The sequence below is a fragment of the Protopterus annectens genome, chromosome 5.part0 (genome assembly GCF_019279795.1).
Source record: "Protopterus annectens isolate FY-2018-M chromosome 5.part0, PAN1.0, whole genome shotgun sequence".
Classification (NCBI taxonomy): Eukaryota; Metazoa; Chordata; order Ceratodontiformes; family Protopteridae; genus Protopterus; species Protopterus annectens.
The window spans coordinates 1,652,597,358-1,652,612,249 of record NC_056735.1 but is presented as its reverse complement, the minus strand read 5'-3'; the positions used below and the strand labels follow the sequence as shown (position 1 = coordinate 1,652,612,249).

At 43.8% G+C, this 14,892-nt stretch overlaps 1 protein-coding gene across 1 annotated transcript in view; it reads left to right on the top strand.

The window, feature by feature from the left end:
- The window catches only part of LOC122802402 (E3 ubiquitin-protein ligase TTC3-like), a 317,715-nt gene extending 304,213 nt beyond the window's left edge, over positions 1 to 13,502 (top strand). Inside the window, exon 10 of the mRNA XM_044072026.1 lies at positions 13,327 to 13,502. Coding sequence (XP_043927961.1) covers positions 13,327 to 13,502 — 176 coding nt within the window. The remainder of the gene's footprint in view (positions 1 to 13,326) is intronic.
- The last annotated feature ends 1,390 nt before the right edge of the window (positions 13,503 to 14,892 follow it).

Genomic DNA, 14,892 nt, shown 5'->3' with positions numbered 1-14,892 from the left:
TCCGGAGCCGCTAAGCAGGCATCAGCTTCTGAGGGTGTTTTCAGACCTTCACAATACCATTAAAATAACAGCCAAGACAAAGGTTCCATTAAAGACAAAGAAACAAGTACAGCATTCTCCTGGACAGTCCTCCATGCCTAAGAAACAGATGCTTAAAATGGCCGAAGACCTCATTACTCTAATCAGGGGTTCCCATCCCCCTCCTGAGAAAAGGCCTAGGCATGATACAGATGGACTCCTCTGATCAGGTTTCCATTTCCTCTGATTCCTCTTCAGACCAGGGGTACGCTCTACTCCCTATGAGGACTCTGATGCTGAAGAATCTATCCCTTCAGCCTCTCCTGAGGATTATTCGTTTGGGGAAACTTTACACACCATGAGGGAGCCATTTCCGTTGGGAAAGCCAGGATTACTCCGAATCCAAGAAAAGGCTCAGGGATTTCCTCTTATTGCCTCAACACAGGCCCCTGGCTATTCCGCCTGTGCTAGCCTTTGCTAGATATTGTAGATGATGTGTTCTCTGAATCCAATTTATCTCCTGACCCTTTGCCCCCTGCTCCAGCTAAGCCAGATAGGTATTATAGAGGCCCCGACTCTCACAAGTTTCTTTACAAAAACCCTTCTGCTGATCCAGAAACTATTTCCCAGGGTCCAAAAGGGGTTAAGGCTTCCATTGCAAAAAATCCAGTACCCTCTGACAGAGATTCCAGAGCTTTGGATAGATGGGGGAAGAAAGTATACACTTCTGCAACTTTAACAGTAAGAGCTTTAAATTGCCAGTTTCACATGCTTAAGTACCAACAATATTTAATGGCGCAGTTAAAACAGAAAATGCTTGCAAGCACAGAAGCTCCTGATTGTAAAGAAATGCAGGATTTATTGCATGCAGTTGAACAGGTGGGAAAACATACTCTGCAATGTGGTTTTGATTCTTTAGAAGCCTCTTGTAGAGCCACAGTTACAGGTTCTGTAATTCAAAGGCATGCTTGGTTAAAAGAACAAAGTTTACCTGATCATGTTAAGGCAAAATTATTGGATGCTTCTTTACAGCATGATGCTTTGTTTGGTGTTAAGGCAGAAGAGGTTTTAAAGAAAATGGAGGATAAAGCTAAATCTATGCAAACAGTCAAGGATTTCTTACAGGTACAGCCACCTCGGTTTAGCAGAAATTGGCCAACAAAGAATTGGTCCTTTCCAGTGTCAGACAGGCTACAGAGAGGCAGATACACCCAAGAGGCAGATCTCAACCCCAAGGCTCAAACAGACGACATTGGGGCACCTCAACCCCAAAAGGTGGTAAGGACAAGTCTCAACCTTACAGGAAACAGTCACAATGACTTTCACCTTCGTACGCCAAGCACGTCCCTTTTGGAAGCACCCTTAGGGGGAAAACTAGCACTTTTTTTTTTTCTAAAAACTGTCAAACACCCAAGACAAATGGGTCCTGAATGTTGTGTCTCAAGGTTACAGATTCCACTTTCATACTTTACCAAGGCTAAAAGGAATGCCAGACCTGCCATAAAATCAATGGGCAGAGGCACAGAAACAAATTTCAGCCCTCATGGACATGAGAGCTATTCAAAAAGTACCACAACAAGGACAAGGATTTTACTCAAGACTCTTCCTGGTCCCCAGAAAGGACAAGGCCTGGAGGCCCATACTAGACCTTTCAATTCTGAATACTTACCTGGATATTCCGAAATTCAAAATGTTGACATTACAGCAGCTTCTACCCATGCTGGGCAAAGAAGGCTTGGTTTGTTACTCTGGACCTCAGAGGCATACCTGCATGTCCCTATCAAACAAAATTGCAGAAGATACCTCGTATTCAAAGCTGGTACAATGCACTACCAATTCTCTGCACTGCCCTTTGGCTTATCTACTGCACCCAGGGTCTTCACAAAGTGCCTGGCACCAGTAATTGCTTGTTGCAAACAAAAAGGAATTCAAATATATCCATATCTGGACGACTGCCTCATTCAAGCAGAGACAAAGGACATTCTTCTACAGCATCTGGCATTTGTAAAAAGGTTGCCAATTTCTCTAGGGTACACAGTAAACGAAAAGAAGTCAAATCTAGTGCCCTCGCAACAGATTATATTCCCGGGTGCCAGCTTAAATACAACGGCCCAGATGGCTTACCTCACACCAGACAAACAAGTTCAACTAACTCAATATTTTCAATTGCTGGCAAGAAAGTCCCATCTCCCTGCAAGAAAAATTCTGCAGGCCCTGGGATTCATGGCATCTTGCATACTACTAATACCATATGCCAGACTGCATATGAGGAAATTACAATGGTACCTGAAAAGTGTTTGGACTCAACACTCTCACAGTTTAGAAGCAGTAATACCAATGATTCCCTGCCTACAACAGGAGTTTCGATGGTGGACGGCCCAGGCATGTCACCTAAACAAGGGTCAGCCTTTCACCCTACCCACAGCCAGGCAAACTCTAACAACAGATGCTTCGGATTACGCCTGGGGAGCACACATGGCAGGGAAATGCATTCAGGGCAAGTGGACCACAGACCAGATGCATCTTCACATCAATCAAAAAGAGATGTTGGTTGTTCAAAATGCCCTAACAGCCTTAAAGGACCTTCTAAATCCAGGACAACAGACAACACCACAGTAATGTGGTACATAAGCAAGGGGGCACTCATTCTTATCCCCTATGCAGGCAAGCCATGACCTTGTGGAACAGCTCTAACGTATCAAGTTTACCTACAAGCACAATTCCTGCCAGGAAAGAAAAATACTCTGGCAGACGATCTAAGCAGAAATATCATGGACCCTCACGAATGGAAATTGAATCCACAAATCTTCAGCATGGTAATGCAAAAGTGGGGATGCCCAGACATAGATCTTTTTGCATCCCCACTGAATTGCCAACTACAAAAATTCTACACAAGGACTTATCACAAACAAGCATGGAAAGTGGATGCTCTTCTGTTCAGCTGGAAAAACCTAAAAGTTTATGCCTTCCCGCCACTGCCTCTCATTTCAAAGGTACTTCTAAAAGCCAGACAAGAAAAAACACAGATGATCCTGATTGCTCCAGACTGGCCACGCCAGCACTGGTACCCTATCTTAAGGAACTTGGCTCAAGGCCCACCATGGATTTTGCCTCAAATTCCACACCTTCTGACTCAACAAAACCAAATCCTGCACGGTCAGCTCAAAACCCTAAACCTGGCTGCATGGCAGATGCATTAGTTAAACAGACAACACCTCTCTCTAAAGCGGTTATGGATGTCATTCTGGAGGCCAGGAGGTCTAGCACCAGGAAAGCTTACTCCGAAAAATGGAAGAGATTCTGTGCCTGGAACCAGGCTCAAAGCCTTGACCCTCTTGTTCCAAACATTCCTCAGATTTTATAATACTTAACTGAGATGCTGGACAGAGGCCTATCCTTCTCATCAATTAAGATCCACGCCTCTGCCATGTCAGTACATTACAACATGGATCCTCCTTTATTCTCTCATCCCTTGCTAAAGCAGTACCTCAGAGGGGCTAAAAACATAAGACCGCCCCGGAGAGCACCAACACCAGCTTGGGACCTCAATTTCATTTTGGAAAAACTGACCCTACCACCTTTTGAGCCAGCCAATACAGCTGATCTAAAATTTTTATCATGGAAAACAGCTGTGCTCCTGGCAGTAACTTCAGCGCAAAGAGTCTCAGAGCTGCAGGCATTAATGGCAGTGGAACCTTTTATAATTTTTCATCAGGACCGGGTATCTTTAAGAACAAACCCTACCTTTATGCCAAAGGTGGTATCTAGTGTGGCTCTTAACCAAACCATCCATTTGCCAACTTTTTATCCAAACCCCCAGAATAAAGGGGAGAAACTTTTGCATTCTTTGGACATACACAGGCAGCTACGCTTCTACTTGGACAAAACAAAGGCTTTCAGGAAAACTGAGCAACTGTTTGTAGCATATGCTGCAGGATCACAGGGCAAGGCTATCTCAAAGCAGACTATATCCAAATGGATAGGACACTGTATTCGGTACTGCTACACACAGCATGGAAAATCCGTCCCAAATAACATAGGGCACATTCCACCAGGGCAACAGCCATTTCAACAGCCTTTCTCAGAGGAATATCTACCAAGGAAATTTTGGAGGCGGCAACTTGGAGTTCAGTGCACACTTTTACCAAGCATTACCACCTGCCTCTTTACTCTAAATCCAGAGCAGGATTTGCCACTGCAGTTCTGCAGGGTCTCATAGTCAATCCTAACTCTTTATAGACCAGCCACCCAACCTCAGCTTTGGGATTCTACCCAAGTGTAATGACTGCAGCAGTGTAACACTATGAACATAGTACAGTTTTGTACCTATCATAAATGTAGATGTTCGAGTGTTCACACTGCTGCAGTCCAGGTTACCCTCCCTCCATCCCCTCCGAACTGGCTGGGCTTATCTATACCTTTCTATCCTATACAACCTTTGGGGTGTATTTGCTGGTAACTGAAGGTATTGTTTTTATTGTATATTTTTGATTAGCAGTATGTATTGCCTACCTACTTGGGGGCACCTGACATCTGGGGCAAGAAAAACTGAAGAAAATGGCGTCGGATGCATCTTATATATCCCTGGCGCACTGATGTCAGGGTAGAAGCGACAGCAACCAATGCCGGACCAAGACTTTGGAATTCGGGCCGACTGCGGGGACCGCCTGACGGCAGGATAACCCAAGTGTAATGACTGCAGCAGTGTGAACACTCTAACATCTACATTTATGGTAGGTATAAAACTGTACTTTAGGAGCTATCCCAAATCCCTCTCTTGGTTTTTATTTGCAGAGAAGAAAGCTGCCAGTGTACGCAGCTGGCTATCCTGCAGTCTGTTGAGCATGTCATTGTGCCTTATATCAAACGTGGCACATTGAGAGCAACAGGCACCAGTATTGCTGTCAGATGGCACACCTCGATGTGCATCTCTGCGACGCCACAAAATACAGTGCTGCCTAGAATGGGTCCATCCTTTTTGGACCTTGAGTTAGAGAGTTCCTGTCAAAAATATGCAGGAGGGTAAAACCTTGTCTGCCATGGGAATATGGTTTTCGACCCTCCACCCTGATTTTCTCAAGAAACCAGAAAAAAGGGAAGGAACTGTACTTCTGCATATCTCAAGACTGTCCTTCTATTCACTTGCTGCAATATTCTTCACTTGAAGGATATCTCCACCAGATGGCACCCACACATACCATCATCCGAACTTTTCTGCCACCAGTCAGAAAGCCAGCAACCGAACGTCAGTCTTGCAGTTTCCAGTGTTTTCTCAGGTTAATTGCTCCATTGGGGAATTTTTTTTGTTCCTTTTTGTTATGCCATCCAGGAAGGGCAAGTGCCAGTGTGGAAGACAAATTCCTTATAAAGACGGCCATACCCAGTGTCACTTCTGCCTAGGCCCCATCCATGACCATAGGTCGTGTAGTATTTGCCAGTCGTTTGTTCCAGAGACCCTTAAAAATAGGCTTAATTCCTTAGCTTTGTATTTGGAAAACCAGTCTTTAAAACTTTTAACTAAACAAATGGAGGGTACCTTGGGCCTTGGAGTCGCAGGCCAGGCCCATTTCTGAGGGGTCTCTGCTTTCACCAGCGAGCAAGTTGCTAGAGGTTGAGCAGATGTCTGACTTGGACGTTGATGGGGGAACTGAGGCTTGAAAGCATTGAGGACCCTAGGGTGTTAGCTCGCAGCTCTGCATTCGAAGTCCCAAAGTCAGAGCCGTCCGATACTAGGCCAATGTCTAGCCCTCCAACCTTTCAAAATAGTGTCTCCAGCTAAGAAAAAGCAAAAGACAATACATTTATCTACTACTAAAAATGGCCCTTCTGAATGGCAAGCCTTTTCCCAAAGTCTGTTCCAGGACTTCATGACCCTTAAACAGACTTCCACAGTGCCTCCTCCTTCCCCAGGTCATCAGTCCTCCCAGAAGAGGATTAGGGATTTTGAAGAAGAGGAATCTGTAGACTAATCATCCAGATACCCTCTCCTTCAGAATATGAATCACCTGAAGAGGTGTCTGTAAGCACAGAGTTCCCCATGCATGAAATTTCCTTTGGGGAAGCCATCTTGAAAATGCAGGAGCACTTCAAATGGTATACCACCCAAATTTTAGACATACAAAAAAGGTATTACCAATTGCTACAAATGGATTTACCTAGCTCTTCTATGGTTCCCTTTGTTCACCCAGCATTTTTGAATGCATTTAACAATGCCTCACAAAATCCAGACTCTGTCCGCAGCCACTAATAAGTCCTTCCCCATTGGACTCTTGTCTTTCCTGGATGGCTCACACCACTTTATCCTTAGTCAGCCTTTCCTCCTGGGACATTGAATTCTGAGGATGGTTTGTGCGTACGTCTGTTTTATGGCCTATGTATGACTGCAGCCTGTGCCAGCTTTACCACATACCCACAATGGTGAAAGTCTTTTGTATACTGGCTGACGTCGGGGCGCCATCAGGTGGGGATATCCCTCAAGTGAAGAATACTGCAACAGTAAAGAGAAGGACATCTATGGTTATGGTAAGGTTTTACACAGTCATGTCTTACCCTCTTTCTGCTCCAGCGCAGACTGTTTTCTATTCTTTTTTTCTGAGTTATGTATGTATTATCATTAGTAAAATTATCATCAAACAAAAATAAACATTGCTGCTCAGGCAGTTCAGGTTGTTGAATAAGACAAACATTTAATGCACAACAGCGTTCAAAACGTTGAATGCTTTTGTTTTCTTTGACTGTTGGAACTTCATCAACAGAAAAATTAAAGTTTTACAAAACTTTTTAATACAAAAAGAACAATTGTGATGCATAGTTCAGAAAAAAGAATAGTTAAAAATATTTTATCATAACTTAGTCTTGCTAATGCACATTATAGGTTCATAGGTAGGTACTAGGCTATCGGCCCTAGGGCCCATACAAGCCTAGCCAAAAACTTTCGCCACCCAAGAAAATTATTTTCCTGTGCCCCTGTGGAGCAGAGCCACAGAAGTGATCCCCGGGGTGAATTTCCCATTTCCCATCCAATCATCAAGATTTTTCTTTGAGTGCTAATGAGGAGCTCTCTTTGACATAGATAGGTAGTCTGTTCCAGAGTATGGGAAGTCTCTGGGACAGGAATCTATCCCTCCAGCATGTTCTGTTTATTGTGGTGACAAGGTTAAGGTCCCTAGAGTGTGTAGCTCGGAGGGATTGGGATTTCTTTAAGTGGAGCATGTCCAAAAGCTCTGGGTTTGACATAGCTTTATATGTTAGGCAGAGATAGCCCCTGAGTAGGCGATATGCGATGGAGTAAAGCCGTAGTTTTTTGAGACGGTTTGCATAGGGCATATGTTTGAGGCCAGTAATCCTCTTTGTGAGGTATTTCTGTGGTCTTTCCAGTTGTTGTAGATGTCTTGTGAGGTACATACCAAAAGGGGCATTCTACTCTATAATGGGTCTAATGAGTGATGAGTAGAGGGGAACAATGACCTCTTTTTTTCTGGATGAGAATCCTTTTGCGATGAGATGAGCCACGTAGAAGGATTTCCTGACCACTGTGCCAATGTGATTATCAAAGGAGAGGCTACTGTCCACCTGTGTTCCAAGATCTCTCATCACATTTTCAGCATTAAGTAGACTACTAGCTATGTGGTAGTTCATGGGTACAGAGTTTTTACCAAAGAGGATGACAATACACGTTTTGGCATTGAGCTTCAGGCCATGGCTTTGACGCCAGGTATCTGTCTCATTGAGGCCCTTTTGTAGTTTGTCCACATCGTTAAGAGTTTCGATTATGGCTCCTAGTTTGCAGTCATCTGCAAACTTTGTTAGCCAAAGACCTTCTGTGTTGGCCTGCACTTCAGAGAAGTAGATACCAAACAAGAGAGGACCGAGGACTGAACCCTGTGGTACTCCACTTGTCACTCGTCTGATGTCGGATTTGGAATCCGCTACTTTCACAGTGTGGGTTCTGTCCGTGAGCCAGTTGGCAACCCATCTTGTGACATGGGGATTTATACCTAGTTTAGTGAGCTTATCTATAATTCCAGAGTGGGGGGGGGGGGTGTCGAAAGCCTTGGCGAGATCTAGATAAGCTGTGTGAACCATTTTACCCTCCTCTATGACTTTGGTGACTGCTTCAAAGAAGTCAATCAGGTTTAGGAGACATGATCTGCCGAGTTTGGAGATTACCAATGTCTTTGTTTATGAGTTCCATGATGATACGTTCCATGGCCTTGCAGACCAGGCTAATGGGGCAGTAGTTCCCGGGGTCCGTCGTGGCTCCCCCTTTATGGAGTGGGATAACTGTCGTGGTGCGCCATTCAGTGGGTACAAAGCCTGAGGTGAGGCTATGATTGAACATGGTACTTGGGTAGGGTGCCAGTTCATTCTGTAGTTCATGTAGAACGCAGCCTGGGATATTGTCAGGTCCCATGGATGCTGTGTTCTTGGCTTTGGAGAGTGTGTTTTTTACCTGTGCAGCCGTGATTATAGGAACTTTGCATTCTTCAGATTTAGAGATGGGCCCTCTAGGGGCTGAGAGGGTGTAAAGTTAGCACTGAACCTATCTGCTAGGATGTTGGCAATATCAGTTGGTTCTGTATATTTAGTGCCATTATTCTGTAACTCAGAGCAGATCTGAGTGTTCCCATTTAGATTCTTGACATAGCTATAGAATGCTTTGTGGTTGTCTTTAGAGTCGGTGGCAATTTTGTTTTCATAACTAGCTTTGGAGGATTTTATGAGGGATCTCAGCTTCTTACTGAGGTTCCTCCAGTCATGGGATTTTACTCTTTTTGCAACAGTTTCTTCTGTTGTAGAGTTTGTTTATGGCAGAGGTCCACCAGATTGGCTTCCTTTTTTTGGAGGATAACATCTTGGTTCTATTAGGGATAGCATGATCCATACACTCGTGTAAGTGCTTATAAAGTGCATTTGTGTAGGATTCGGCAGTCATACCTCTATTGTCCGTCTGCATGGGTGTCATGAAGTTTGCCACTTCTGTCTTAAGTGTGAAGACAAGTGACAAGTGGAGTACCTCAGGGTTCAGTCCTGGGACCGCTCTTGTTTGACATCTACTTCTCTGAAGTACAGGCCAACACTAAGGGACTCTGGATAACAAAGTTTGCAGATGACTGCAAACTGGGAGCCATTATTGAATCCCCAAATGATGTGGATACTCTACAAAAGGGCCTTACAGAAGCAGATGCTTGGTGCCAGAGCCATGGGCTCCAGCTCAATGCCAAGAAATGTATAGTTCTCCCCTTTGGGGAAAAAGCATGTATCCGTGAATTGCCATATAGGTGGCAGTACACTAAACACCGAAAGTTTGATAACAGACTTAGGGGCACAGGTGGACAGTGGTCTCACCTTCGATAACCACATCACCACAACAGTCAGGAAATCCTTCTATGTGGCACACCTCATCACTAAGGGCTTTTCATCCAGAAAAAAGGAGGTCATTGTCCCACTGTACTCATCCCTCATTAGACCCATTATAGAGTACAATGCCCTGTTTGGTATGTACCTCTCAAGACATTTGCAACAACTGGAAAGGCCACAGAAATACCTCACTAAAAGAATCGCAGGCCTAAAGCAGATGCCCTACGCTGACCGCCTTAAAAAACTCCAGCTATACTCTGTCGCATATCGTCTACTCAGAGGAGATCTTTGCTTAACATACAAGGCCATGTCAAACCTAGAGCTGTTGGACATGCTACACTTAAAGAAATCCCAATCCCTCAGAGCCACACGCTCCAGGGATCTAAACCTTGTCATCACAATAAACAAAAGATGCTGGAGGGATATGTTCCTGACCCAGAGACTCCCCAGACTCTGGAGTAGATTGCCCATACATGTCAAGCAGAGTGCCTCTTTGGTCCTCTTCAAAAGGAACCTTGACGATTGGATGGGAGAAAGGAAATTCACCCCAGGGATCACGTCAGTCGCCCTGCTAGACAGGGGTCCAGGGAAGTAAATAGTGTGGGAAGAAATAGCCAGGGAATTGTTATGGCTAGGCTTGTATAGGCCCTAGGGCTGATAGCCTAGTACCACCCTATGAAGTTGGCTTGTGAGAAGTTTTTTACGATGGTTTCCCTAATTGGGACTGGGGGTGGGATGTGGATGTCTAGGCTGATTAGCTTGTGGTCAGATCTGACCAACGAGGAATTGACCTCTGGTGTGGAACACCGGTTTCCCATGTTGGTAATGACCAGGACTAGGATATTGCTGCCCCTGGTGGGGGTGTGAATAAGTTGATCCAAGGCATTGGAATTTATGAATTCTAGAAAACGTTGAGCAAAAGAGTTGGTACATGAGTAGTTTTCCCAGTTAATGGTGGGGTAGTCAAAATTGCCCATTATTAGGGTGTTGGGTTGTACCCTAATACTTCCCAGTGTATCAAGAAATGAGGAGTGTGAATCCTGTGGCATGGTGGGGGGTCTGTAGCAAGCTACAATTTGGATTGCGGTCTTGCCCAGAGTTAGTTGCACTTGGATAATCTCGGATGCATTAATGCTGTGCAACTAGCCTGGAGGTGTGGATATCCTTAATGAATATGGACACGCCTCCGCCTTTAGTGCTTCTTTCTGGGTTAGGTGGCCGAAAGGTGTGGTATGAATTGAAGCCTGGTAATGCAGGGGTGCTCTCTGGAGCTTTGAACCAGGTCTCTGTCACTGCACAGATGTCAATGTTCTCCATTTTAAGGAGTGCCTCGAGTGAGTGCATTTTGAGGTTTAGACTTCTAGCATTGAGTAGCATTACCCTCAGATTTTGCTTGCTTGTACCTGTTACGGTGGTGAATTTGTCATTTGAACCTTGCCTAAAAAAGGCACTATAGGGGTTGCAAGAGTCTTAGCCAGTATCCGGAATCTTAAGGGCGACAGGTGCAGGCCATCTCTGGCAAAGCATCGTGGACTGTCAGTCATGTCGTCCCAGGCAGACAAATACTGGATCCCCTTAGAATGACACCAGAAGCTTAGCCAATTGTTGAAGTCAGTCATTTTGTCCTTGTACTGTGATATCATTCTGGGTGATGGCAGGATGCTACTCAGGGTTAGGGTCATACCTGCCTGAGATACAAGATCGGAGAGCTCCTCCATGTCTCTCTTCATGTAGTCCAGGGAGGTACGTCTCGGGTCATTCACACCAACATGGACAATGACAGTGTCATATTTGTACTTATTGTGGAGTGACCTGAGTGCATGCGTTATGTGGCGGATCCTGGCACCTGACAGGCAGCTGACAGTAACTTTCTCCTTGTTTAGTCTAGTGAGTGGAACATCAGTGTGCCTGACTATAGAGTCACCTATGACTAGAGTGTTGGGTATGTTGTTATGCCTTATGGGCTGTGGTTGAGTGGCACACTGAGTTTGTGGGCTATGTGTCATTTGGGTTGTGTTGGGGGGTGGAGTTTGCCTGCATTTATGCTTTGGATGTCCCTGATGCTTGGGCAGGTTTTTATTGAGAGCCTCCGCAAATGTAGGTGTGCGTTTTGTGTTTCTATGTATGTGTTTTGGTGGTGTAGGCTTTGAGGGACTATGTGATTAGTGTGGTGCGGTGCAAGTGTTTACCCTCTCCTCTTGACTGTCTAGTCCAGTCTTTGGTGAAGAGAGCTTTGCTTCCAGTTTGGGTATATAAGTGCATATCTCACAGGTTGTAGTGTTGGGTGGTAGGAGAGGGTAGTCTGTGTACATGAGGCAATTGCTGCATTGCCCCAAGATGCCCAGATTCATCAGGTAGACAGGAGAAATCACTGGGAGCTGACCCTTAGACATGCCTGGATAAGTGCTTATTTATTAAGTACTAAAAACTGCTTTCCACTAGACAAGTGAGGAAAGTTGAGTGCTGTAGTAATTTGCAGCTTGTGTAGTGCTTACAATGAGTTCTGAACAAGTGCTGAGATCAAAGAAACAGATTTGAGTGCTGAAACTAGAAAACTGGCTAGTTATAAGAAAAAAACTAAGCTAGAAGGCTTCCCTCCAACACAGAAGGGCTTGGAGGCTCAGAAGCCTACAAATAGTCTATATCACTTAACAGGAAAGGCAGGAAACAAGCTTACATTTTTTTTTCTGTTTCCCAGATGCTCTCTTTGTACACAGTAGGGAGTGCCTGAAATCAGAATATGATCTCACTGCACTCAGTTGAGTGAGCAAATGAGATGGGCCCAGAAGGAGTATCCAAACACAAATTTACAAGAGGGGCGGGCAGTTTCAAGATCACTAAGATTAACACCAAAACCAAAACAGGGAGGGTGGGTTGGACTAACTGAAGAGCAGAGTCAAAACTTCCAGTTCAGTTAATATTCCTGCAACACAGTTAAATCAATTTAAATACTGTATTTTTTTAAAAAAAGTGCAGATAAAGGTACTTAAATTCTCTTATACGTCCAGTTGAATACAGCTAGTTCTTAGCCGGCCTAAGCTGAGGTTTTTAAGCAGAAAATATTTCACACTGTACCACTTAAATAGGCAAGGACAGGAAATCAAAGAATGTGGCTACCCCCACACCTGCAATTACTAGCAAATAATAAAATTCAGCAAGCACTGACTAACTTCCAGTTCAGTTAGTATTCCTGCAACACAGTTAAATCAATTTAAATACTGTATTTTTTGAAAAAAAGTGCAGATAAAGGTACTTAAATTCTCTTATACGTCCAGTTGAATATAGCTAGTTCTTAGCCAGCCAAAGCAGAGATTTTTAAGCAGAAAATATTTCACACTGTACCACTTATTTTTAAAACAATCTTATATACTTAGAGTTTATATAAAACACAATGTATTGAAACATGTTAAAAAGTGTACATTCACGATTTAGCCCCGTTAAACTGTAATAAAGTATTAATAGAAACATTATTATTAATTCCAGGGGGGTTTATTGCATTAAATGGAATGAAAGAGCTTAACTTTATGAACATTGTTGTGCATTAAAAGGATGTCTTGGTCAACAACTAGAACTTTCCTGAGCAACAACATTTTATTTTTGTTTGGTAATAATTTTAGTAATGATAATAGTACATATGTTAATTAGAAAATGGAATAGAAACCAATCTTCTCGCTTTATTTTATTTTTTTGTTTTTGGGGGCATTGAAGCAATTGGTTTGTTTTTTTGGTATTATAATTATTACATGATGGAGTTTAAGGAAAACTCAATCCCGATGTAATATTGCTGCCAGGAGGGAATTATAGGTGAGGGGAATAGCCAGAGCTGTGGATCCTGAAGTCTGAAGCGACCGAAGTCTGATTGAAAGACCCATCTGTTCAGGAAGGACGGAAGCAGGCAACACACAGATCTTTTGTTATAAGTGTACAACTTTCTGGTTTTTTTTTTAGAAAATGTTCTGGAATGTAAGGTATATGTAGGCAACTTTAGAAATGTCCCTTTCCACAGCTCAGAAGGTGTTAATGAAGTAAAGGAAGAGAACGTCAGGCACACCATCCATTTAACCTCACTTATATTGGTCAAGTTGAGCCCTATGTCCAGTGTAAAGCCGAGACAGATAAAATGAGACCTTCGCTTCCCTTCACTTTTCCAGCGTACAGCTCCCTCCTTTAGAGAAACTTTTATTTCATGAAGTGCACCATAGAATGGGCTTTTGTTTTCATTCCTTCTCTCATGAGCACCTGAATGAGAACACGTGAAAGGAGTAGGAGTTCTCTGTTTATCTTCCATACGGAACTCGTTTAAGGATAAAGCGAAATGCAATTGGTCATATCATGTAATCTGACCTCTCCCCCATTGTCTTTCTCTTGCCTCTCTGTCCTTCAACCTCTTCATACTTCCTGTATGTCAAACATTTAATCTTACTGTGGTACATCACTGGACAAAGTGGATGCCTTTTGTGGCACATTGTTTGAGGTCTGCACAGATTTATTTTTTGTTTACACTATTTTCACTGCAAAGCACTGACATTTAGATTCCTCTTTTTTCGGGGAGTGCTTATCCAAAGTGTTTGCCATTGTGTTTGAAGGCTTGCAAGGGAATAAACCCTTATCTTGTTGTAGCAGCTCCTGATGGCTCCATTGAGTGCTGTCCCTCTTAATGTCCCTGAAGTGGATATTGCCATTGCTGCATTTTCTTTGGGCCACCATAAACTAAAAGCAGTCTTTTTTGATCTCACCTCAGAATGTTTTTTTCTGACTGTGGAGTTGAATACTGCAGTGTTTTGTGGTCTGGGAGGAGGACCTTGGAGGCATTTCTTTGGGCAGTCTGGGTGAAGAATCATTTAAAATTCCAGGTTCACTCCTTTCTGAATCTTCTGGGTGTGATGAATGCAACAGTTTTTTCCATCATCTTCATACGTCTGATGTAAGTGTTAACAGCAGATTGTGTGGTATTAGCTACATAATCACCATTTGCCAATGGATGTCTGTTTTGTGTATCTGTCACTGGGCCTTGCAGTGATGAGGACAACCCCCCCAAATCCAGACTTTTTTTTCTTTCACACATGCTCCGGTTTCCTCCCACATCCCAAAGACATGCTGTAGGTGGATTGGGCACTCTAAATTGGCCCTAGGTGTGTGTCTGTGTATGTGTGCCTTCTGTGGAAGGTTGAGCGCCGGGCTGGCAACTCGACACTGTAAAACTCCACTGCCAATCATGAGCGGACAGGTGATATGCTGTGGTGACCCCTAACCAGGAAAAGCCGAAAGAAGACGATGCTGTCACACATCCTGACAAATAAGTTTAGTTTGGGGGAAGGGCTTACATTCAGTCCTCCATGGTTCAGTGTATGTGCACCTTCCCATGGGAAGGCCACTCACTCTCAGACAAGTGGGGCTACAGGCAGTCTTCCTTGCTTTAAAGGCTCTAAAGGAAAAAAATGCTTCTAGAATGTTTGTTTTGGCACAAAATTGAATCCATTGGGGGGTATGCATGCATAAAAGCAAGGAAGCATG